At 56.7% G+C, this 25,070-nt stretch overlaps 2 protein-coding genes across 8 annotated transcripts in view; both read left to right on the plus strand.

Annotated features, from left to right (window-relative positions):
* CFAP99 (cilia and flagella associated protein 99) overlaps positions 1 to 21,719 on the plus strand; it is a 35,731-nt gene extending 14,012 nt beyond the window's left edge. For 2 of the 7 annotated variants that reach the window (XM_045074828.1, XM_045074857.1), the window contains 14 exons: positions 3,800 to 3,944; positions 4,770 to 4,864; positions 6,387 to 6,499; positions 7,574 to 7,787; positions 9,219 to 9,299; positions 9,451 to 9,525; positions 10,584 to 10,655; positions 10,826 to 10,914; positions 11,583 to 11,787; positions 15,829 to 15,970; positions 16,141 to 16,292; positions 17,144 to 17,349; positions 19,079 to 19,262; positions 19,386 to 21,719. In XM_045074828.1, coding sequence (XP_044930763.1) covers positions 3,800 to 3,944; positions 4,770 to 4,864; positions 6,387 to 6,499; positions 7,574 to 7,787; positions 9,219 to 9,299; positions 9,451 to 9,525; positions 10,584 to 10,655; positions 10,826 to 10,914; positions 11,583 to 11,787; positions 15,829 to 15,970; positions 16,141 to 16,292; positions 17,144 to 17,349; positions 19,079 to 19,262; positions 19,386 to 19,502 — 1,890 coding nt within the window. In that variant the 3' untranslated portion in view covers positions 19,503 to 21,719. The remainder of the gene's footprint in view (positions 1 to 3,799; positions 3,945 to 4,769; positions 4,865 to 6,386; positions 6,500 to 7,573; positions 7,788 to 9,218; positions 9,300 to 9,450; positions 9,526 to 10,583; positions 10,656 to 10,825; positions 10,915 to 11,582; positions 11,788 to 15,828; positions 15,971 to 16,140; positions 16,293 to 17,143; positions 17,350 to 19,078; positions 19,263 to 19,385) is intronic. The other 5 variants (XR_006605200.1, XR_006605201.1, XM_004772268.3 and 2 more) reach the window with 5 other exon arrangements.
* Positions 21,720 to 24,508: 2,789 nt separating this feature from the next.
* RNF4 (ring finger protein 4) overlaps positions 24,509 to 25,070 on the plus strand; it is a 36,032-nt gene continuing 35,470 nt past the window's right edge. Inside the window, exon 1 of the mRNA XM_013045800.2 lies at positions 24,509 to 24,662. The gene's annotated coding sequence lies outside the window, so the exon portion shown is untranslated. The remainder of the gene's footprint in view (positions 24,663 to 25,070) is intronic.

The following is a 25,070-nucleotide window of genomic DNA, read 5'->3' on the forward strand; positions in this document are numbered from 1 at the left end:
GTGCATAGAGACAGGACGTTGTGTTCCTGCTCTTGTGAGCACAGGGTGACATTCTCGCAGGGACGGGCGATCAACTGCCAGTATGTGCAGGGGCAAGGTTGCTGGCTGACGTCTGACTGTGGTGGGGTCCAGAACACCTCCCAGGTCATGTAGTACCTGAGCACTCCTGCTGGGAATGAAGGAGCAAGTGCGCAAGGAGGAGCATTGCAGGCAGAGGGAACAGGTGCAGAGGCCCTGAGAGGACATCCTACATGCCGGAGAAGCAGAGGGAGGCCAGTATGGCTGGAGTGGGGCCAGGGTTGGGTACGGACTCAGAAGAAGCCTCACTGGCTACAATAAGGACTCCTTCTGGAAGGTTTAAAGAGGGACAGACATGATGTCACTTCCATTTTAAAAGAATTGCTTGATGGCCAGGTTGGAAATAGAGGACAAGCAAGAGGAGAAGCCAAAAAACAGCTTGGCTCCTTTAGCCGCCCCTGAGGCCCTGGGGTGGGAGCAGAAGGATCTATCAGGGGTTTCTTCTGAACAGCTGAGAGTGTTTGGTTGGAAAGCCTGGGAAGGGGTAGGTTTGGGCAAAGCCCAGGAGACCAGCCTCCTACGTGGCCACAGACAGATAAGTGAGGGGAGGACAAGGAGCAGACAGAGCTTTCTGGAGTCCAGGGAGGGCTGGCTGGGTGAGGGGCCCCACGGGCTGCATGCAAACAGTGAAGAAACTGGGCGGGAGCGATGGGCCCTGAGACAAGGAGCCTGCAACGGAGCCCGTGAGCCAGGCTGCCGGCAGGAACTATGAGTGTGAGAACATTGCTGCCAGGGGCCTTTCCAGGCACTGAGAGGGGCCAGGGATTTAGTACAGTGGTGCTCAAGCTTAGAGCTCCAGTCTGGAGGGGCCTGGGCTGCGTCACCTCCAGTGGGGCAGGAAGAGACACGTCGTCTCCCTTGCCGTGCTGTCCCTCCTGTAAGGGCAGGAACAAACCTGGGCGCAGAGCCCCCTGAAGAACACTGTCCCTGGGCTTCCAGCCCCCCTGGTACCAGTGGGAATGACACCGTCTGCCAAAACAACAACCAGATGTCCCACGCACACCCGTGGGGGACACAGACTCTCCAACGTCCTGTGGCTTGTCCAGGAGTCCTCAGGCTGTCTCATTTCTGTTTTCTTAGTATGAAAACAGGAAGAAACCATGAAGGAAAAGATAGATTTGACCCCCCCCCCCGCAAAAAAAGAGAAACCTCTGTGTGCTCTGTGTGCCAAAAAATACTTTATATAAAGTTAAAGGAGAAATTACAAACTCAGAAAAATAACTATCGTAATAGTGCGCACATTTTTTTGCCTCACTATATAAAGAGCTCATGGGACGCCTGGGTGGCTCAGTCGTTAAGCATCTGCCTTCGGCTCAGGTCCTGGGATCGAGTCCTGCATCAGGTTCCCTGCTCAACAAAGAGCCTGCTTCTCCCTCTACCCCTCCCCCTGCTCGTTCCCCCCCCAAATAAAATCCTTTAAAAAATAAAATAGCGGGGCGCCTGGGTGGTTCAGTGGGTTAAAGCCTCTGCCTTCAGCTCAGGTCATGGTCCCAGAGTCCTGGGATAGAGCCCCGCATCAAGCTTTCTGCTCAGCGGGGAGCCTGCTTCCTCCTCTCTGCCTGCCTCTCTGCCTACTTGTGATCTTTGTCTGTCAAATAAATAAATAAAAATCTTTAAAAATAAAGTAAAATAAAATAGCTCATAAAAATGATTAAGAAAAATATTGTCTCAATAAAAAGTTAGCCAAGAATGTAAATTGGTAATTCACAGAAGTACAAATAAATGTCCGGTAAACAGAGGAAAATTTCACTGACAAGAAAAAAATTCAAACTAAAACAACGAGATACCAAAATGTATTTAATAGATTGCCCCCCCAAAAAAACTTTCTTGTTTTTTATTTAATTTTATTTATTTATCAGATAGAGATCACGAGTAGGCAGAGAGGCAGGCAGAGAGAGAGAGAGAAGCAGGCTCTCTGCTGAGCAGAGAGTCCAATGCAGAGCTGGATCCCAGGACCCTGAGATCATGACCTGAACTGAAGGCAGAGGCTTTAACCTACTGAGCCACCCAGGTACCCTGCAGGTGGCTTTGTTTTGATGTGCTTTGTACCTGTCAGGGGCTGGTCTGAACTTTTACTTCATCCTGCAGGACCAGTCTTGGGGCCGCATTCTCATCTGCGGGGCATCAGGGCATGGCAGCCTTGCCATCCCTGCCCCACGGGAGACAGCGACTCCCGCCACTGACATGTAGGCTCCTACCCTTTCCCCTTGCCCTGCACTTCTTTCATATACGGCCAGATACCTTTAGGCGTCCCAAGCAGCGTAGTGCTCACAAAATCTTCACATTACAATTGACATGGCAGGTTTTTTGTTTTTTGTTTTTAAAGAGTAGGTAGAGGGAGGCAGAGAGAGGGAGAAGCAGGCTCCCTGCTGAGCAGAGAGCCCAATGTGGGGCTCGATCCCAGGACCCTGGGACCATGACCTGAACCAAAGGCAGAGGCTTTAACCCACTCAGCCACCCAGGCACCCTACATAGCAGGTTTAATACAACATGTATGAATTAGTCTAAACTTCACAGCACAGGACGATACTGGATTTTTTTTTCTTCCAAAGTGGAAAAGCTTGGGACATACGTACAAGGATGATACAGGATTATTTTTCTTTCTTCTAAAATGGAAAAGCTAAACATATGTTCCAGCACCGACGGAAAACATTTTGTCTTTCCATGTAAACCGTGCGAGGCCGACATCCCGGCAGGCTCAGTTAGGGCACGGGAGAGCCGGGTGACAGAAACCAGCCAGACACAGGCAGAAAGCACCAACGTTCCAAATTGAGAAGAACAAAGCAGATGATGGGGGGGAAACGCTTGAAAAGTTTTCTTCTCAAATGCCCTGAACTTTTCTTGTGTGTGGGCATCTCTTGCATTTTGGATGGTTCCCTTCCATTCCCAGAAGTGTGATTGCTGGGCTGAAGGGCACAGTTGGGGGGTGGGTATAAGGTGCCCGAAACGTGTTCCCAGACTGCTTGCAGGAAAGGCTCCTCAGCACCTGCTCCCCTCCCCCATGCCAGGCCTCTGCGGCCATGCGGGCAGTCCTGGACATCCTTTTTCATTCTTCTTATTTTCTAAAGCTCAATTCCTTTTTTGAATAAGCGCATGCAAACACAGGTTACCAAATGTTGCAGTCTCCCCAGCGTGACCCCCTACCAGGTACATTCCGTCCCCTCTGCCCCCATTACTGGTGATTCCCGCCTGGTCTGCATACCCAACGAGTTCCCCAGAGGCTGCCTTACCATTCTCTTATTTCTCTGGGGGTTACTTTTTTAACCTTTACAAGAGCTTCTTCATCTTTCTTACTGTGGTGAGACACATGTGAGGCAGACTGTTCACCGTCTTAACCATGTTAAACACAAGGTTCATCGGCATTAAGTATCTTCACCTTCCGCAGCCATCCCCACCTGTCCCCAACAGAAACCATCCCCATGAAGCCCCAGCTGCCCATCCCCGCCCCCAGCCCCCAGCATCCTGCTTTTCTGTCTTGGGAGTCTGACTTCTCCAGGGACCTCCCATTCGTGAAATCACACATTTGTCCTTTTGGGGCATTCGTTTTAATGCATCATTTCCATGTTTATTTCTGTCTTTGCCCCCATCCTGAGGTGGGCGGACCCGCTCGGTGGGAGGCTCTGCCGGCAGCTATGGGGGCGGTACCCTGGCTGAGCTCTTCCCCTGCATGGAGGGGCTCCTGGCCCTGGCCCATGGCCCCCTCCCGCTATTTCTCTCCTAGACTCTGAGCCCCCAGAAGCAGGCATTCATTTTGGAGCTGCTGTCTGGGTGCCTCGAGTACCGGAAGCTGATGGCCGTGGTGGTGGACGCCTTCTACGTGCGGGCCGGCTGGTTGTGCCCACGGGCCGACTATAGCCTCTTCCAGGGTAGGTGTCCCTGCGGGCCAGGCCTACAGCCCTTGTGACAAGGGCCCCAGACTTGCAGCAGCAGTGATGACCTGGGGAAGTTGGAGTGCACGGACCCTCCTCAGGTTCCTGCTGTTTCCAAGGCACTCCTGCTTTCTGGCATCTCCCATGGGCCCTCAACTCACTGGGTCCTCAGGGATGCCTGTGAGTGCACAGGCCAGGGTCCACCTGACAGACACGGACACAGACTCCAGGCCTACTGAAGAGCACAGGGCTCCTGTCCCGGGGGACAGGGCATGGGGGCTGAGGGGTGCTGGGGGGCTGAGCTTGGTGGCCAGAGGTCAGGTCTGGAGTTGGCTCCTAGGCCCCGCCCACACCCACGACACTCCGCTCGAATCCACTGTGCATCACTGGCCGACCTCCCCGTTTGTGTAACCAACAGTCCCTCGGACGGCCCTCACCTGGCCTAGGGAGTTCAAGTTCCTGTTGGTTCGAGGCTACTTGGTCTCTCAGAATTAACAAACAAAAATCCAAAATGATTTTACTTCTACCCGGGGGCCTTCAGGCATTTCTGAGAACTCATCAGAGGAGTTAATGTGTGTGGAAGTGGGGCGGACACCGCGGGACGCTCACCAGTATGACATGACCTCATTTTTGCAATCCTGTCATCCTGTCATTTTCCCGGGCTGCCAGGTGGAGCGGCCGCCCTGACAGTGGTGGGGCCTGGGGTCTGTGTGCACCTGTCAGGCCCTGGCCTCTGGCTGACTCCCCCAAGATCCAGTGCTAGGGGGGCGGGGGGAGGACCCCCCAGGGTCGGCCCCATGCTCACCAGCCCTGTCTCCTTAGTGATCTGCTACCTGGCCATGTTCCAGCTGCAGGAGCTTGGCTTTCAGCTCTTCTGTGACATTGTGAAGGCCCAGCCCGTGGACAAAATGCACAAGGTGCGACCTCTCCACCCACCTGTGTCTCCGCCTTGTTCTTTTAAGATTTTGTTTATTTGACTTGAGAGAGAGAGCGCGCGCGCACGCGCGCACAAGCAGGGGGACAAGCAGGCAGAGGGAGAAGCAGGCAGTACTTGATCCTGGGACCCCGAGATCACAACCTGAGCCAAAGGCCAATGCCGACACACGACTCTTATGCTGCCTGGCCTGCCCCCAGTAAGTGACCTGTCCCTAAGGCCCACTGCTTACAGTACAGTGAGCAGTGACCAGACAGAGACGTCCTATTTCCTTGTCCACATGAAGCTCTCCTTGGGGACTGCAGCATGTGGCCTCCCCTTTCAGCTGTTTTGAGGAGCCTGGCTTGAGTGGTCTGGAGTGGTCCCCTGACTAGACAAGGCCCTCCAAGCTGGAGTGTGGCTTCAGCTTGGAGGACCCCCGACAGAGAAGCCCCCCAGCAGGGTGTGGCAATCCCTTCACTGAGGGCTAGGGCCCGAGCTTCATCTCAGCAGGGCAGACAGCTCCTCCTGGGGCCATGGCCTCCCCAAGCGACAGCCAGCTAGCTCTACAAAAGCCTCCAGCTCCCCGAGATGGCCAGCCTCCCCTGAGAAGCTAAACTGTGCTGTGCCTTCTAGAACCAGAACTGTTACACTTGAGGGCCGTGGCTGGAAAGCAGCCGTTAGGAGCCCCCAGCCGCTGGAAATTCCTGCTGCAGTGGGGTCCGAGCCATCCCAGGGCACACATCCTCAATCCCTTGAGGGCAGCTCGCTCCTGGGGCCCACCACCATCACTGCCCTGGGTGAGCAGAAGCAGACTGCAGAAAACAGGGCAACTCCGTTCTTGAATTCTGGAGCCAACGGGGTGGGGGTGGGGGAGGCAGACCACTGTCCGTCTGTCCCCACCAAGAACTCTCCAGAAGTGGGGGGTGTGGGGCGCTTGGGTGGCTCAGTGGGTTAAAGCCTCTGCCTTCAGCTCAGGTCATGATCTCAGGGTCCTGGAATCAAGCCACTCATGGAGCTCTCTGCTCAGCGGGGAGCCTTCTTCCCCCCCTCTCTCTGTCTGCCTCTCTCCTTACTTGTGATCTCTCTCTCTATCTCTGTCAAATAAATAAATAAAATCTTTAAGCAAAAAAAAAAAAAAAAAGTAGGGGGTGGGCCGTGCAGGTCTTGGGCAGCTGGCTCAAGCACAGGGTCCCCACCAGCGGGGGTGGGCCCTGCTTGGCCAGGGCATGCTACAAGATTGGGGTGGGCTGCCCCAAATGCCCAGATACCGTGTGCAGAAGCCCGTACGGTGAGGGGCAGCTCCCCAGAGTGGAGGAGGGCAGAGGTTAGACATCCATCTCTGTTATGGGGAGAGAGGGTCTGTCCTAAGGGGCTTCCTGCCTAGGTCTCCTCTCATGGTATGTTAGCTGCACCCACCCTCTGGATGCTGGCTTTCTGTGGGAGGGGATATGGGGGGGTTGGCGTCCAGGATGGGGGGGGTTGGAGCCCAGGACCACCCCCAGTGGTTCCTGTTTCTCCCTTAGTTCCTTGGGTTCTTCTTCAACCCCTTAAACCTGTGCTCATGGATCAAGGATGAATGGAGCCTCATCTATGAGACCGCCCATGTGAAAGAGAACTGGATCGACCCCCTGATGAGGTGGGCCACACTGGGGGCCTCCCTGCAGCCCACCCCACAAAGCCACCCTCACTGCTTGTCCCCACGTACCCTGACAGGCTTGGGCAGATGCTGGTTTCATAGGTGCAGGCCAGGACCCTCAGAAGGACCAGCATGTGGGGGCAGGGTAAAGCTGCCCCCCATTGCTTCCCTTCTGATAGGGCCTGGGGGGGTGTCCACCTTGTCTTCTTGGGGCCAGAAAGACTGTTTCTGACAAGCAGACCACCTTAGGTATAGTCCAGAGGAGGCAGAAGTCCTGTGGGAAGGAAACTGGCCCTGGGGCCGTGGGGTGTCCCTGGAGCTACCCTGCCCCAGAAGAAAGGCCTCAGAGTCCTCAGTCCCAGCCGGGCTGGATTCACGGTCCATCCACAGGGCTGCCAGCAGGTGCTCGGGCTGCAGGGCCTGAGAGCTACTTCTGAGTCAGCCTGCTTCCAGGGTACCCTGCCCCCTGCCCCCAGCCCCATGCAGCCCTACCGTTCCTAGACCTGGGGAGACCCCACTCCCTGTTGGCCCTCAGACAGGCCCTTCCTTCCTCTGGGGCCATGGTCCTCAAGCTGGGGGAGGAGCTATCCAAGGCATGATGCCTGCCCTCATGGGAGCCCCACAGGCCAGGCTGGTGGTGTGGGCAATGCCCTGCCCAAATCTTGCTCCGGGACACCCCCGCCCCACCCCTGGAACCCTTCTCCAGCTGTCACCAACAGCACAGCTCCAAGAACTTTCCAGCACTCTCCAGCTTGCCCTGGCCTCTGTCCCCTGGGCCATGTGCTGGCCCAGATTAGCTCCACATCCCCACTGCTGCTCCCTTCAGATCGCTGGGCCCCCGCAGTGAGGATCACTCTTGCCCCGTCCCCCCAGCTCCCCATTCACTCACTCACCAGCATGGCTTGGGAACACAGGGCTGCGGACCCTGCTTCCCCACCTGCTGTGTGACTCTGGGAGGAGCTGGTACAGTGCCAGCGTTGGAGCCATTATCACCCCACCCCGAGGTAGACTCCGGGCGCTTGGGGGCATCCTTTGGATCCCAAGGACCACGCCCTCATTGACCTGCTTTGCAAGTGGCCATAAGTGGCTGCTCCCAACTTTGCCTTCAAGATGGCAGCCAGAGGTCCAGGAGCTGATCCACCAGCTGGAGGAAGTGATGGCCAATCAGCTCCCTCTTTCAAAGACCAAGGCCAGGGTCACAGAGCCCAAGGAGTTCAACCTGACTGTCCCCAGGCCCCGCGCCATTCCGGTCCCCGAGCCAGTTCCTGTTGTGGCCAAATCAAAACCAGTAAGTGCAGGCGTTTGCTGTGGGCACAGGCTGTGAGCCAGGGGCCGGCTGTTTCTCCCCAGGGCTGAGGGCACTCTGGTCCAAATTAAGAGTGTTTGATGACCCCTCCTGCCAATCCAGAGCCTGCCCAGTAGATTCCTGGGCTCCACATACTGAGGTCTGGTCAGGGACGTGAAATGAGACTGGGGGACCATGGGGCTCAGGCTCCTCTGGACTGGGGACTTGCAGCCTGTTGCAGGATACCTCTCCCTCCCCATTACATCACACACAGTGCCGCATGAATCCCCAGATTCTCTTCTGTGCTCTCCAGGCCACAGGCCGGCAATAACATCTATCTGTGTGACCCCAGTCAGATGGGCCTGTCCCCACCCCAGCACCTTTGCACATCTGTCCCCTCTGCCTAGACCTCATCCCCTCTCTCTCTTCTCCCTCTCCCTATCTTGGTGACACTCCTGCCAGTCAGGATGCTTTGTATTGAGAATACCAGGAAAAAGCTCTATCTGGGTTAGACTGTAGAGAACTGGCTGCCTCTGGTTGGATCGGCTTTCTAGCTGTGCTTCTGTGGGTCCCCTTTATCTTTGGGCAAACGTCCATCATTGTAGTGAACCATCCAGGCCATGAGAGGACATGTAGGGCCAAGAACTCCATGACCTGCTCAAGTGGCATGCCTCCCCTTGAGCCGATCCCCTGATCAGGGTGCTGTGGTCCCTGCCCCAAGCACCTGTGGTGACTCAGCTTCCTGGAACAAATCTGGCTTCCTCACAGAGTTGAGGACTGTGTGGAGGATAAGGGGGTAGTGCTGGGGGGCCCCAGAATCCCAGCCCACTTCCACCACCCTTAGGTCACTGCAGCTTGTCTGCGCAGAGAAGCTTTCTGTAAACCCCTCACCTGGGTCAGGTCCCTCCAGTAGTTGGATGATCGTTAGACACACAGGGCAGAGGGCCAGGAGTGAGGGTCTGGAGCTCAGGGCTTTCTGGGCTGTCCCTGCCCCACCCCCCACGGACATTGCCCCCTGCAGGCTGGTGAGATTCCCTGTGACCAGACCCAATGGAGATTTCTCAGGTCCTTTCCCTTCCCTTCCCTGGGCTCCAGGACACTCACTTTCCTGGGCTCTGTGACACTCTCCTGGCCTCAACTGCCCCTCCCGGCCTCCTCCCTTGTCCCCTGGCCACCCAGTCACCTGCCTGCTCCTCCATTGTCTCCTGGGCCTGGGCTCTAGGCTCGGCCACCTTCCTTCTTGCTGCAGGCCTGACGTCCTTCCATTCCCTCCTTCCCCTCACCAGCACCCAGGGAATCCCAATCAGAGCTCAGCAGCTTCCCTTCTAGCCCTGCCCCTCCTGCACCTGTAGCCAGCTGGTCGTGGCCTGGCACCTCTATGCTCCCCTCAAGACTAGCCGCTGACCTCTGGCTCCGCTCCCACCATCCCACCAGGTCCCCAGGAGCACCTACCAGCCGCCCAAGGAGCAGCAGCTGTTGGAGATGGCCAAGAGGTTTAATCGCTGGAAGGCAGAGGCAAGGAGCCTGCCCTGAGACCTGCCTTCCTAGAGCCCTCTGGGGGGTGGTCTGTACAGAGGGTTGGGGAGGGGAAGGTGGAGGGAGAGTGCCCTCGTCCCTTCTGACTGGTGTGGCCACTGGGGCCAGAGCCACATGGGGCTGTTTGCAGGAGCTGCTGCTGCAGGCGAACATTGAAGAGATGCGGTGTGCGGTGCCCCGGTCCCAGGGGAAGCCTCCGATGCAGGTAACCCTCAGCCCTGCACACTCTGGGTCAGTCTTCACGGTGGCACGAGAACATTGCTCCCCATGCCCTATCAGTGAGGAGCACCGTGAACCCCTCCTTTAGCCCTTCCAGCAGTTCACAGAGGGGCAGGCTCCCCACATGGCTGGGAAAGTGCTCCCTACATGGCTGGGAAAGTGCTCCCCAAGGCTGGGAATGGGACGGTGCTCCCGGGGGCTCTGCCCTACTCCTGGCTGGGACGCTGGGACAGTGCTGCTCCCACTCCTCCCCCATCCCAGAGGGCAGCCTGAGGGTGCAGGTGCAGACACCCCTCCAGACCTCAGTGGGAGCATGTCCTCAGCACTCTCTGGGTGTCCCCAGATTTCCATTCTGAGTACTTACTACTTCTATAAGAATAACAAAACTCCCGGTATGTCTGTCAATAAGGGAAAAGTAAAGGGAGCAGGACAAGGAAGACTTGTTCTTGGTGGCTGCTAGGAGCTGGGCCCTCCCTGCCCTCCTCACCGTGCACCCCGACCCCCATGCCCGCTGAGCCACACAGAGGTGCTGTGGTCCCCATAAGCACCTGGGGCAGGCAGGAGAGTGGGGGTGATAGCTATATTCCCAGGGGGTGCCCTTTGACCCATGGCTCTGCACACTGGGGCTGTGGAGCCCGTCCTGGGAGGCCAGAGAGCAGCTACAGCAGGTGGAGAGCAAACTTGGAGGGCTGCCAGGAAAGGTCGTGGAAGCCAACCCCGGGGAGCAGCTGGGGGGATGGGTCCCGAGGCCTGGGGGCCAAGCTCCCCTGACTGGGAACCGCTGCCCCCAGGCCTGACAGGCCCACTCTTTCCCTGTCCTCATCTGGGAGGTCCAATACCCTAGAGAGGCTGGAGAGGGCACTGGAGGACAGAGGGGCTGCCCTGGGGGACACATGCCTGGGCGGGCTGGGAACACATGGTGGGCAGCTGGACTTGGGACAGAGAGGAGAGTGCTGGCCCTCCCGGAGTGCTTGGCCCATCACCTGCCCATGGTGCATTTAAGGGCCCATGGCAGGCACAAATACCAGGTGCTGACTTCTCCAGGCCTCTAAGAAGAAGCTGCAGCTCCAGCTCATGCCCCAAATCATGAAGACCTCAAAGCTGACCTTCTACAAGGTGAGGGGTGCTCCTGATTGGTCCAGGTGGGCACGGGCACTGTTCCCCAGTCCCTGGACACCCACCTCCTGGCCTGTTTTGTGCCCAGGGGCTCGGAGGCAAGGGCAAGTGTAGAGGGCCAGGGGGTGCTTGCTGCCCCAAGTCTCCCCTCACCGTCCTCTCTCCTGCAGCCCAGTGAGGTCCCGGTCAAGCTGAACACAGCTGCCATCCTCCGAGAAGGGTCTCTGTACCAGCAGCAGGTGGAGAAAGAGCTGCAGAGGTGGGGGCGGCCCCTCCTCACCCCCCTGCAGAGGAGGGGGCAGGGCAGGGCTCTTCTGGGAGAAAATGGGGCCCAGCAGCAGTGGTGCTTTGGTGGGGTCCGCAAGCCAGCTGGTGTTGGGGTCACAGCTGTATCCAAGGAAGAGAATCCATCTCAGTGAGGGAGATGGATGGGACAGAAGGGGACTTAGCAGAAAGCTAGCCCAGCCCAAACCTCTCTCATGAGTCACCTCCTTCTCAGAACCCAACCTGATGCCCTCTCCCACCACAGACCACCAGCACAGCAGACCCCCTGTGCTTACCTCATGGGTTGGGCTGTGGGTGGGAGTTTGGGGGGTCACCCAGATGGATGAGAGGATAGACAAGTGGACAGAGGGATGGCTGACAGACAGACGGGTGGACGGGGGGTGGCCGACAGACGGACAGGTGGATGAGGGGAAGGTCAACGGTCCGGTGAGTAGACAAACAAGTGGCTGAAGTCTGGATGCACAGGACAGGGACAGGTGGACAGCGGGCGGGTCGGTGATGTGGTGGGTGCTGGGTGAAGAGTGCCCCGCACCTGTGAGGGCCACTGTCCCCAGGGGTGCCCGTGGTATCCTGGTGGTAGCCAGCCCACGTCCTGACCTGGCGGGGGGGACCCAAGCCCCACCTCTTTCCCTCTTTCCCCAGGGTGGATCAGCTTGTGGACGGGGCTGGGGACTTCTCTGAGTTCCTCGAGTGGCAGAAGAAGATGCAGGCGAAGGACCGGGAAGAGGAGCTGACTGTGGGCGAGTGCCGGCGGCTGCTGGGGAAGCTGAGCCGCGAGGAGGCCATCCTGGCCCGGCAGCACGTCATGCAGGAGAACAAGCAGAAGGCCAACCAGAAGAAGGAGGAGGTGACTCAGCCTTGCGGGGGCCACGGGGGACCTGGGGCCGGCTGGCGGGCCTGTCTGACTCCCAGAAGCTGGTGGGCTGTCCAGAGCTGGGGTCCTGGCCGCTCCTGGGGTTGCACCTGCAGGCCCACCCTGGGTCATTTTTTCCCAAGCCCCATCATATGTGTGGTTTGTCCCTTCCACCGAGACACCACCAGGCTCTCTGAGTACACTGTCAGGCCAGCTCTACTGGCCCAGACACCTCCACCCCCACCAGCAGAGTCACTTGGCCCTCACATCCACACTGAAGGAAGACCTGAAGTTCTGGCGGAAACTTCTGGAAAGCCAACACGTGGCACTTTGGCATCTGGGGTCCTCTCTCATAGGAGGGTCTGAGGGTCTGGGGTCATTCTCCTGCTTGGACAGGCCGCCTCGGTGGGGGCCCCCACCTGTGTTTCCCCGATAGCCTATTCCTTACAGATGGCTTCTGAGTGGCGTGGGCTCCGTGGCCTGACTCAGCCCCCCATCCTCAGACATGTGTCTGACCTGCCGTCACCTGAACGTCTTTTTGATGAACTTGTCTGTGTCTGTTTCTGTTAGATGTCAGGGTTTGCTTCTCTTTGCTTTTTAGTTTCCTTTTTTGCAAATACGAAGTCAAAATGGTATGAACAATAGACTCAGAGAAACGTCCCTTCTTCAGCACCCATTTCCACCTACTCCCTCAGCTTATTTCCCTTAATTTCTGGACAATCTCTTGTGATCCCTTCGAAGTGAATGTGTTCCCTTGCCCACACACACTTCTTCCCTCCTTCTTCCCTTCCACACGGCATCAGTGTGGCCTCCGAGCAAGCTTCTGGGGTCAGAGGAGGGAGACCCTCAAGGTGAACCCGAGGGGATGTCGCTAAGTCAGGAAATAAGGGAACACAGGGATTTTACTGTGTGGCCATGTCCACATTGTCCGGGCCACGTGGTCTCATCAGAGAGGCCGCATCACCAGCTGCAGGTGGTGTGCGAGGGGCTGGGCCCCCAGGACCAGTACACTGTACTGACGTCAGAGATGTGTCCTGAACCCGTGGCTGCGACATGGCATCTCGACGCAGGGCTGACATGCCTGTCATTTGTGAGGTGTGGGGCTGAGCATGTTTTCGTGTATTAACACCCATTTCTGTGACTTCTGTGAACCAGCTCTTTGTGGGTTTTGTCCATTTTCTCACAGCTTATGTGTTTAAGGTGTGTGATGGGACAGGGGCGCCGGGGGGCGGGGGGCGGGGGCTCAGTCAGTGAAGCGCCCGACTCTTGATTTCAGCTCAGGTCACTAACTCAGCATGGTGAGATCAAGCCCCATGTTGGGCTCTGTGGCTCAGCGCGGCGTCTGCTTCAGATTTTCTCTCCCTCCCCCCGGACTCTCTTGTCTCTTTTTTTTAAACTGGGTAATTCTATTTTTAATTTTTTGAGGAAAAATTAAAATACTGTTTTCTGTAATGGCTGCACCCATTTGCACCCCCACCGAAGGGCCCAAGGGTCCCCTTTCCTCCGCATTCTCCCCAGTGCTTGCTGTCTTTTGACTGTGTTATGACAGCTGTCCTGACAGGTGAGCATGTTCACGTTCTCTGCCCATTTTTTAGTCAGGGTATTTGGCTTTTTTTTTTTTTTTTTTTTTTTTTTTTTTTTTTTTTGTTATTGAGTTATATGAGTACCTTTTGTTCTTTTGTCCTTCCTCCCAAGCTTTGGTCTTGTGCTTGGTCCACCCTCTTGTTGCAGGGAAAGCCGGGACACACTGCTTCTTCTCCTCCCTCCCAGCTGTGTCTGTACTATCCCCGAGATGCGGTTCAGCTGGGGGCCTGGGGACCCTGCTGGGCAGGCCTCCTCACCCATAGTTCTCTCAGTCTTTGTCCATAGTTTACTCACATGATGTAAGACCCCTCACAGATTTCAGTAGCCTGCCTCTTTTCGTCTCCTATTTCCACATAAGCATTTTCCCACTTATTACCAAGTTTTTGAAAGCACTTTTAAAAATACACTTTTTATTTTGGAAAAGTTTTAAGAGTTACAGAAAAGTTGCCAAGATAGTGCAGGGTGTTCCCGTGTCCTCCCACCCAGCTGTCCTGCTAGTGACATCTTCCAACACCACACCAGGTCTCCAGGGTTGCCACAACAAAGCCCCATGGTGTGGAGGGTTCAGATTACAGTTCCAGAGGCCCCAGGCCCAAGGTCAAGCAAGGTGACAGTGGGGCCACGCTCTCTGCTAAGCTCCTCGGGGAGGGTCCTTCCTTGAATCCTTGCATCCTCACCTACTTGGACATAAGATCACATTCTGAGGTTCCAGGTAGATGTGAACTGTGGGGGGACACTGGCCTAATGCACCATGGGATATTTGTCACAGCTAAGTAACCAACACTGGTACATGACTCTTCACTAAACTCCACACTTCCTTAAGATTTCAGCTCATTTCCCCCCTCACAAATGCCCTTTACTTATCCCAGGACCCCACATTACATCTAAAGGTCATGTCTCAGACTCTTCTTGGCTGTGACGGTTTCTTGTTTTTGATGACCTTGACAGTTTGGAGGAGAGCTGGTCCGATATTCTGTGGACTGCCCCTTGATGGGAATATGTCTGATGTTCTTCTCATGGTGAGACTGGGGCGGTGGGTTTTGGAAGCAAGACTGCAGGGGCAAAGTGCTCTTCTTATCACATGCTCTCAAGGGCATCTGCTTTCATCGGACTCATCACTGGGATGTTGACCTTGGTCCCCTAGTCAAGGTCGTGCCTGCCAGTTCTCTCTGCTGCCATTATCTCCCCCACCATTCGATACTCCACAGAAGGGGGTCTGTAAGCAAAGCCCATACTCAGAAAGCGATGCCTACAGAGAATTCCTCTGCACGGAGGACTCCTCTCCTCTCCCTCACTTACTTATTCATTTGATTACTTCTTTCGGTGGGGACTCATGCACAGTTGTTTTACACTTTGTGTTATCACCCAATGGGATAGTATTTGCTGCAAGCTTTAGCTTTTGGAAGCTCTTCCAGGTGGGCTCCTGTATCCCTCTGCCTGCCCTCTGTCCTTCTGCTGTATGAGCACTTCTAACTCTATGGTCTAAATCGAAAAGGTTGGTGAAGAGCCATTTTTTATGCATGCCAGCAAACTGTTTTACAGAAGGATTGCTTCATGCCCCATCTCTAAGCCTGAAGTCCAAGCTGCCTGCAGGCTGACTCCATCTTACTGTGCGGCTAAAGATGAGCTAGCTCCCCATTGCACAGGCAGCTGGAGCTGGGAGTTGGTTCGCTCCATGGCCGCCCTGGGCCAGTGATGGGAGGTGTAAACCCCATGCTGTGCCTTGCAGTGTCTTAAGGACTAAAAACAGTGTTCTGAATTATTCACCATAGCACCAAGCCAGAAGCAATCTGAATGTCCATCCACAGTAGAATGGATGAAAGCTTTGTGATATAGTCCCCAAAACATACAGCTGCAAAAATAAGCTAGCTACAGTCCAGGAGACCACAGTGCAAGGCAAATGAATACAGAATGGAGCCAAAAAGGCGAGAAGTCCCTGGACACACAGGAGGGTGCCAGTCATGTGCATCCAAGTGGCAAAACCACCCCCTGTCCCGTTGTTTAAGACTCTGCCCTAATGAGGCACTGTGAGAAAGAGGAGAGTGGGATGACCAACAGGACATGCCTGGGGCCTCATAAGACAGGAGCCTGAGGCTGCCCGGAGGGCTGGCAAGTCCTGTGTTCCCCAGGGCTTCCAACCAATGAGAACCAACCTCTCTCACCTGGCATCCAGGGGTGGGTGGGCTTTGGGGCAAACCCAGTGGCTCTGACTTGGTTTCCCCAGAACCACAGTGGAGGAAGGGAGGAGATGAGGTGGAAACTCCCCTGACCTCCAGGGGACTCCCAGGAGCTGAGGAGCTTAGATTCAGGTTCCAAGGTGACTGGGGGTCAGGGGCTGGTTCTGTTCCCCAGGCCTCATGCTGTTCCTGGGGCAGGGACAGAGCAGGAGACACAGGCCTGCTCCAGGGGGCACCTCTGGCTCTGACCGTGCTGTGTTGGTTGTCCGAGCAGACGGCGGAGCTGCTGCAGCAGTGCGCTGAGAGGCGCCTCCAGGAGGAAAAGTCCATGAAGGAGCTGGTGGAGCAGGTGACAGAGGCGCAGAAGAACATCAAGCTGGTGCAGATGAAGCTCCTGAAGGACCGGAGGCAGACAGGTATGGCAGGGGGTGAGGTACCACAAGGCTGTGCCCAGCTCTGCAACCCCCAGCCGGCTTCCAGCCCCAGGCGAGACACCGTGGTTGGTGAGAGCCTCGCTGCCCTCCAGGGAAGGCTGGGGTGGGGCAACCCCCCTCTGACCCCCTTGGCACCCTGCTTGGCCCCAAAGTTCAGGAGGTGATGGAGGAGAGCCGGGAGCTGCTGCAGCGCAGTGCAGAGACAGCCAAGGAGGAGCAGAAGCGGCGCTGTGAGCTCATCTCCCAACTTCGAGCCCTGGAGACCCAGCCTATGCGCAAGGGAAAGCTTGTGGACCTGACCCAGGTGAGGACAGGGCAGGTCTTAGCAGAGCCTCCCCATGTCCTGCTGGGCCTGGCATGGCCATGGGAGGGCGTGTCCACAAGTCCCACCAAGACCAATGGGGGTCTGGCCGTGAGCTGTAGTGCACCTGGCACTGAATGCTATGGTTGCCCTGCCTAGGGCGGGCCCAAGGGTTCATGGTCCTGTAAGCGAGACCTCTGCAACCTCTGGCAACCAGAGGCCAGGGGCCCTGGGAGTGGGCAAGTTAGGCTTCACAAGACGAGCTTCCTGTTGAAGGAGGTCCCAGGACTCCCTGGCCCAGGTGGAAAGCGCAATGTAGGGGAGTGCAGGTGCACAAAGGCTGGAGGCGGGGAGGCTGAGAAGAGAGCACTGGGGCCCAGAAGCCTGTGTGAGAGGCACTGGAAGAGGCCAGGCTGGCATCTGGTGATGGGGGAGCAGGCCCGGAAGGGCCACGGCTGCTGGTTTGTGAACCTGGCTTGATCCCGGGGCACATGGGAAGTCCAGAGGGCACTCTGCTCAGGCCCCCAGGATCTGGCTTGTGGAGACAGCAGTGAGCTTGGGGAGAGGCAGTGAGCTCCGTTTGGGCCCTCCCACAACAGTGGGGCCTTCAGGGCACTCAGCTGAGCTGTGCAGTCACAAGAGGGGGCCCAGGCTGGAGAGGCTGAGTGGCAGACATGTTACACAGCTGCTACTGGGCAGAGGGAAGAGGTCTCCTAGGCACAGGGGCCAGACTGATGGAACATGGGGGAGGGGCCCCAGCGCCAGGGCAGGGGACTGGTCAGGGCACAGGAGATGGCTGTGCAGTCTGGGCATGGGCCTGGAACCCCGTTTCGGTTCTCCCCTTCACCCCGCAGATCCCTGGGTATGGCCTGGAAGGGGAGATGTCTGTGGTGGAGCTTCGAGAGCGGCTGGCCCTGCTCAAGGAGAGCCAGCGGCGAGAGGAGGAAGAGAAGCGAGACCAGATCATCCAGGGCAAGCGCGCGAGAAGCCAGGAACTGCAGAATAGGATGGAGCAGATCTCGCTGTGCCGAGCAGCCATGGGCAGGTCTGCAGCCCTGAGGTAGGTACTGCTGGTCCTCGGGGCCAGCAACTCCGGCAGGAACAAGGTGTGCCTGCCTCTGCCTCCCCTGCCACCCCTCTCCCCTGCAGGCTCTCCCTGCACAATAGAGCACCCTCCTGCAGTTTCCTTCCAGTAGCTTCTTCCACTCCTATTTTATTAGATCATTTCCAGACGTACAAAAATGGTGACAAAATCATGCAGTGAGGACTTGGATGCAAAATGATCGCATGCAGGCCACGAGTAGGGCCTTTACGTGTATTCCATCTAGCTAGCTACTTACCTGTTCCTGAAGAACCATCTAGAAGTAGTTGCAGGCATCAGATACTCTTCACTCCTGAACACTTCAGAGGCCATCTTCTGAAGGAAAGACGTGGTCCTATATAACACAGGCACAATGATACAACTAGAAAATTCAACGAAAATTCTCATCATCTAAATATCCTCTCTGTGTTCATGTTTCTCTAGCGTCTCAAGACTGTTGGCTATAGGTTTTAAAAGATTGTTTGTTATTGTTTTTTTCCTTTTTAAACCAAAACCTGGGTGAGATTCACACACAGCATTTGATTGTCAAGCATCTCGACTTGACTTCTGTCTTTTTTTTTTTAATTTTTTTTTGAAAGATTTTACTTACTTATTTGACAGAGAGAGAGAGATCACAAGCAGGCAGAGAGGCAGGCAGAGAGAGAGAGGGAAGCAGGCTCCCCGAAAAGCAGAGAGCCCAATGCAGGGCTCAATCCCAGGACCGTGTGGTCATGACCTGAGCTGAAGGCAGAGGCTTAACCCACTGAGCCACCCTGGTACCCCATACTTCTCTCTTTCAATGGAGAGCACGTGCACACGCATCCCTTTTGTTTTGGGAACACCACGGTGGCTTTTCCAGCTCCACGAGTCTGTCCTGTGGCAGGGTGGTCAGGCACAGGTTGGTGTCACCCCCCCCCCCAGGGTCAGGTGGCACTTAGCCCTGTCACAGCATAGCCTGGTTCAGGCCCTGGCACCCAGGGCTCCAGAGACGGTGTGTAACTGGGGCGGGGTGGGCAGAAGGGAGGACAGTCACAAAATCCATCACTATTGATCCTGAGCGACTGCTGCTCTGGTTACAATTTGAGGAGGCCCCATGTGGGACAGGGCTGGCTGGCCACTCAGCAGGTCCCCAAGGTGGCAGGCACCTGGGAGACCTCACCACTTCCAGACTCAGCCTGATGGAACCCATGTGCAGCCTGGTCGGTGTCAGGGAGACTGCAAGGATCCAAACCTGCTAAGGAAGCTCCTGAAGCCTTCTGCGAGCAGGCAGACCTCAGGGCATTGATTCACCGGCACCTTTTTTGTGGGCAGTCTGACTGGCGGGACCAGGATGTGCACTTAACCCAAAGCCATCGGGGAGCAGTCTGTAGAATGTGACTTCATTTTGGAAGGAAAAATAGCCTAGTATGGTAGAGATTTGCAAAGCCCTGTTAGCAGGGATTGCCTCTAGGCGAGAGAGTGGCAAGGAGAGCGCAAGGTGAAAGAGGGTTTTCACTTCTTTGCTCCAAATACCTCCGTAGCTAATAGACAAAGTTATATTCTTAAAACGTTAAGTGCAAAGAGCAAAAAGGTAATGGTGCTGGGCACCGTTAGCGGTCCTTGGACGGCACCCCAGCGGTCCTTGGAGAGACTCTCCCCCCTGCAGCTGAAACACTCCCATTAATCTCCGTTTGGGGGCCCTGATCAGCCCGCTCTGTCGCCCGCTCAGGTGGGAGGAGAAGAAAGCCCGCTCTGCGGCCCCGGGGGTGTCCTCCCAGGATGAGCGCGTGCTGGAGCTGCAGCGCAAGGTCGAGGAGAAGGTGGCAGAGCGCCGCCGCAAGCAGGCAACCCTGAAGTCGGTGCCGGTGCCGGCGCCGGCGCCGGCGTCGCGCCCTGCGCGCACTAAGGCATGGGTGAGCTCTGGGAGCGCGCGGGGCGGCTGGGCGCACAGTGACGGTGGGGAGGTCATGCACCCGGCGCAGGGGCAGTGGGGGCGACCCCGGCCCGCGCCGACCTCTCCCGGGGCGCGTCCACAGGCGCACCAGGAGCAACAGCACTGGCGGGATCTGCAGCAAAGCCGCGAGCGCCGGCTGCGAACGCTGCAGCTGAGCACCTCGGCTGCCGGGCACGGGCGCCGCCAGGAGGCCGCCTGAGCCGGGCCGGCGACCCCAGACCCCGCGCAGCCCGCCCAGCCCGCGCAGCAGAGCGTGCGGAAAGCGCAGTGCACCTCCTCTTCCCCGTCCGCGCGCCCAGCTGCACGCCCCCGGCCCCCCAGTGTCCCCCCGCTCCCCGGCCAGAACAGGGCTGCCGGACAAGATACAAGGCGCCCAGTTACTGCGTGGGACAAACACACTAAACAAAAGTATCCTTTTTTATCTGCAATTCGAAATTATCTGGGTGTCCTGTACTTTATATGCTAAATGTGACCACCCTGACCTAGATCCTCGCCCTTCCCTGGGGCGCAGCGCAAAGCATTAGCCACGTCCCTCTTCAGAGCTCCCAGAGCCACCGCTGCACGTGAAAACTTGGGAGTCCCCACTCTCTGCCCAGAGTCTGGTGGCAAGGTTTACCCCGTGTGGTTGCGCACGTGAGTTTGATTGAAGTGGCCGGGTGCTTGAGCCACTGGAAAAGGCCTATCTCAGGACTTACCTCCAGCAAACCTCACTGCAGCCGTGGTGGGGAGGGGGTCAAGGGGGATGCAGGAACGGTCCTCTACCCCCATTCTGCTGATGAGGCCAGTAGTCCTTAAAGAGGTAAAGAAACCAGCCCCAAAAGCCTTGACCCAAAGCTAAGTCGGCTTGACTTTAGAGCCCCACCCAGCCTTCTTCAGCAATACCAAAGGAGCATGACTGGAGCCAGTGGGCATGAGCCCAGACCGGGACACATTCATAATTTTGGTTCCTCTGGATTTGGTTCCTCTCCAGCGTGAAGCTGGAGAGGTCATGACCTTGAGGATAGGCTGGCTGAGCAAAAGCCTGCTGTGGAAATGCAGAATCATGAATAAAATACAAGGTGCTGCAGCTCCAGGAAGGACAGTCTGGGCACGGCCCCAGGGAGAAGGGCTGGAAACAGCGGGGTAGTTAGATGTCCAGGAGAGATATGCCCCCAAACTTGACATCCTCCTTGGCTCTGTTGGGGAGATGACACCTCAAAGGGGGAGGCTGGACCCCAGGGCACATTCTGACCAGGAAGATGGGCATCTTAGAGTAAAACAACAGACTGAACACCAGCGTTCTTCCCCAATATTTTGAGCAGTGCCAGAAACACAGGACTTTCCCAGGTTGATAGAGAAATTTCCCACCTCCCTGTCGAAAGAGCTGGGGGCTGGAATTTTATTTTTTTCATTTAACTGATTTCATTATTCATTTAAGGAAACAAATGTGACATTTCTTACAAGTGTTATGTGAGATGGAAATCCATTCCACTTGATTTCAAGGAAATACACAGACGATGGCCTGTCCAGATTCCCTCGGGAGCTCTTCGAGTTTCAAAGGATGCATATTAACTCCGGTAGCTGGCAGTACAAAGGTGGGGTGGGCTTCAAAACATGCTGACGCAGGAGCTTGGTCTCCAAGCCAGTAGCAGTTCCAGCCTCACATCGAGGAAGAAGAGTCATCTCTCCCTGGTGGCTCTCTTAGGAGGGCTCTCTGTCCTCAAGGCATTGTGTGAACATCTGCTCCAGTCTCACTGGCCTGAAATGAACAAGCCCTGTGGAGCCAGTTCCTGCAGTGGGAGAGGTCTGTATGGGTGCCCAAAGCAAGCACTGTGGCAGGAGGAGGGGAGCCTAACCCTTCACCTCTCAGGCCGGCTTCTGGAGCATGGCGGGGAGGTGCTAGCCCCACTGATTTGTGGTGCTGTAGGCAATGATGCTGGTTGGCAGTGCACACTGACGTCCACAACTGCCCTCGTGGACTGGGCAGCTCCTCAGAGCTTGTACTATACCAGCCTGAGGGGGAACAGGCCTTATGTTCTAGATTGACAGCAAAATGTCTCCAGTATCCTGGTCCCCTGCCCTGTCACCTCTCATTAAGAGGTAGTCTGTTTCCCTCAGTCCTTGAATCTGGACTGGCTTGTGTGGGCCAGGAGGGTGCAGAAGTGGCTGTGTGCCAGTTTTGAGGCTGGGTCTCATGTGGCCTTGGGAGTTCCCTCTTGCTCTGTTGGAACAAGCCCCAGGGTGAGCATGTCCAGGGTGGCCTGCTGGGAGGAGACACTATACGAGATCAGCCAGTTGTCCCAGCAGAAGCCATCCTCATCCATACTACAAACCAGCAGAACCAAACCCAACATGTGAGGCCAGTTGGAAACAGAACCTCCCCGTGCCCCACTAACTTGTAGATTCATTAACAATAAATGCGTCTTTGTTCAAAGCACTGAGCTTTGAGGTTTGTTCAGAAGTGGCTAACTGGGGGTGCCTGGGTGGCTCAGTGGGTTGAAGCCTCTGCCTTCAGCTCAGGTCATGACCCAGGGTCCTGGGATCGAGCCCCACATCGGGCTCTCTGCTCCGTGGAGAGCCTGCTTCCTCCTGTCTCTCTGCCTGTCTCTCTGCCTACTTGTCATCTCTGCCTATCAAATAAATAAATAAAATCTTTAAAAAAAAAAAAAAAAAGAAGTGGCTAACTGGCCTTCACTTACCAAGGCTTCCCCCTACTGCAAGCTTTTTTAAGAAGGTTTTATTTACTTTGGGGGAGGGGAGGCGTGCCTGGAGCCAGACCTGGGGATTGATCCCATGACACTGAGATCATAACCTGAGCCAAGAGTAAGGCACTTAACCGACTGAGCCACCCAGGTGCCCCCTTCACAAACCCTTTGAGAGAGTCCAACTGCCCCTGGAAAGTGGGCCAGCCAAGAGAAGCCAGGTGCAGCTGAGGCGAAGAAAGCTCTCTCTAGACCACCCAGGAATCTGACATTCTGCTTCAGTGCGTTTTCTGTGTAAATGCAACCAGAAAACTCTCACTAACAGTACCTGAAACTCACTTGAATAGAGGTTCTCTGCAAATAGTTAAAAAGCAGACTCTCCGACCTCATCCACAGAGTCAGGTTCTGGTGTGATGCCCAGGAATCTACATCAGCTATGTGCCACTTGGAAGCAAAAAGGTTCATCTTTTCTCTGAGCTGGAAACATTCAGGGCCAAAGGCATCATCTGTGAGGGAGCCAGGAATGTTCACATCCTAAGTTCAGTGTCAAATGAAGTTCAGAAAGAACTTAAAGGTCACAACCCTGAGATCATGACCTGAGCTGCAATCAAAGGATTGGACACTCAAGTGACTGAGCCACCCAGGCGCCCCTCAACATCACATGTTTAGTGTGATTAAAGTTACAAATAGAGGGGCACCTGGGGTGGCTCGGTCTGTTAAGTGGGTGCTTTCAGCTCATGTTATGATCCCAGGGTCCTGTGATGGAGTCCTGAATCAAGCTTCCTGCTCAGTGTGGAGCCTGCTTCTCCCTCTGCCCATGCCCCTGTTAATGCTTGTGCGCAGGCTCTCTCTCTGAAATAAATAGAACTTAAAAAAAAATAATAAAGTTACAAATAGAAAACCCTAGCTTTTCTTTAGGTTGTGAAATTCAAGTTATTAATCTTTTTAAAATCTTTAATTATCATCACAAGCTGAAATCCCCTTTAACATTTTTTTTGAGATTTATTTTAGAGATAGAAGGAGGGAGGGAGGGAGGAAGTGTACAAGCATGGTGGGGGGGCCCATGGGGCACAGAGGGGTAGAATCTCAAGTAGACTCCCTGCTGGGTACAGAGCCAGACACAGGGCTCCATCCCAATACCAGTCAGATCATGACCTGAGCTGAAACCAAGAGCTGGACGATTAACCCACTGTGCCACCCAAGGGCCTCCCCTTCCTCATTTTAAACTGCATTTACACATGTAGAGTCTAAACCTATTTTTCAGCCTTTCTGAGGATGTCTGGAGAGCAGCCATGACAGCGGTGGCCTGGATCTGGGTTCCTTCAGAACAGGAGGGACAGGCTAGGCTTTCTATTGCCAAATCCATGTCCAAGTGCAGTTCTGGCCGCTCAACTCCAGGCACCCACCGCCCGCTTTTCTGCTGAGGTTCTGCCCGGCATGCACCTGTGATGTTCTGTGTGGCGTCCTCCCTCTCCCCACCGACCCCTCTGAAGCAGGCACTGGACTGTTACTCTCCCCATATGCCTGGTGAGGGGACTGGGGAAGACCTGCTCAGACGGAAGAGCTGGGTGGGATTCACACTCAGGTAGGCGGGGTCCAGAGCCCGCAGTTAGGCCCGAGGCCCCAGAGCGCTCCGCCCTCTGCCCGCATCGTGGCCTTTCCCAGGACTAATCCTGGCCGCAGTCTCCCCCCGGGACTCAAACAGGGGTCTGTGCTTCCCCCGCCCCCCCGCCCGGGGTTCCCTTCTTCACATCCACTGCCCTCGGGATAACCCAGACTCAACCCGAGATTAGGTCCCTCCACAGGGTTCTCGCGTCCCCCCACAGCCGCCACTCCCCGGCTCTGCTCCTCGCACAGCGGGAGGCCTGCGGGCTCCCGGACAGGCCGGCCTATCTCTGCGCACTCCGGCTCCCTCTCTAGAGACAGCCCTCTTCCCTTCCGGCCCTTTCGGGTCGCAGCTCCGAGGTCGCTTCCTCCAGGGAGCCCTCCCAGAGGCTCCGCCTAAGTGCCTCCTCCGGGCCCTCCCAGACGGGCGAGGCTGTGCGTCCCTCTGGTCTTCGCCGCCAGCCTGGGAGACGGTCGGGGATCGCCAGCACCAGAAGCCAGGCCCGGAGCCTGGCACGCCGAGTCGCGGGCGCCCCGGAGTTGGTGCAGATTCGGGCCCGGGTTCTGGCCGACAGCAGAGACTCCGGAGGCACAGCTCTCCAAGGCCAAGCTAACAGGAGAGGAACTTCGGTCGCTGACCCGAGATAACATACGGCTTCGCGCGGTCGCCTCAGAACGTCGGGAGCCCACCGCCGCAGTCGCCCAGTAAACTACAACTCCCGAGAGGCCTTGCGCGCCGAGGGGGCGTGCAGGCCGCGAGTCTCGCGGGAAAGCGGGAGCTCGAGCTTGAGGGTGTGGGCGGGGCCGGAAAGAAGCGCATTTCAAAGCGGTAATAGATGGTTTTTTTAGCCAATAGGATTGAAAACATACCTCCTGGACCGGTAAACCGCGGGAGTCGAGACGACGACGGCCAATGGGAGTGCGCGGGGGTGGAGCCCAGGCCTCAGGAGCGGAAGTGGGTCGCTGTGGAGGCGGCGGCGTCTTGCTCGAGGATTTCTCCTCGGTGGCTTCCGGGGGTGCTTCCTCGCCAGAGTGTGTCGGCGACGACTCCTGCCACGCCGAACTCGCTCCCGGTAAGTCAGGCTTCGCGGAGAGCAAGCGGCCAGCCAGGGCCTAGCGGATGCGGGGTTCGGGCGGCTTCGCGGCCTGTGGAGGCCCGCGGCGCGGCGGCCCGCCGTAGCGTGGCCAAGCCAGCTCGGGCCGGACGCCCGGCCGGCCTCCCTCGGGACCGCGGCCCCGCTCGCCCGCCCGCCCGCCACGCCACGCCCCGCCACGCCCCGCCGTCCGCGTGGCCGTCCGGGCCCGGCTCGGCGAGGGGGATGGATGTGCGAGCGCCTCGCCTAGAGCCTCGACTGCCCCAGCGGGCTGCGGCCCCGGCTCTCGGGTGTAGCGAAGCCAGCGAAGCCGGGGGCTGGGGAGGGGGACGGACGCGCCCAAGGTCACGCCGGGAGTCGCTCCGGGGCGCCGGCCTGTGCGGGGCG

Source organism: Mustela putorius, unplaced genomic scaffold, assembly GCF_011764305.1.
Source record: "Mustela putorius furo isolate JIRA1106 unplaced genomic scaffold, ASM1176430v1.1 tig00000083_pilon_pilon_pilon, whole genome shotgun sequence".
NCBI classification, from domain to species: Eukaryota; Metazoa; Chordata; class Mammalia; order Carnivora; family Mustelidae; genus Mustela; species Mustela putorius.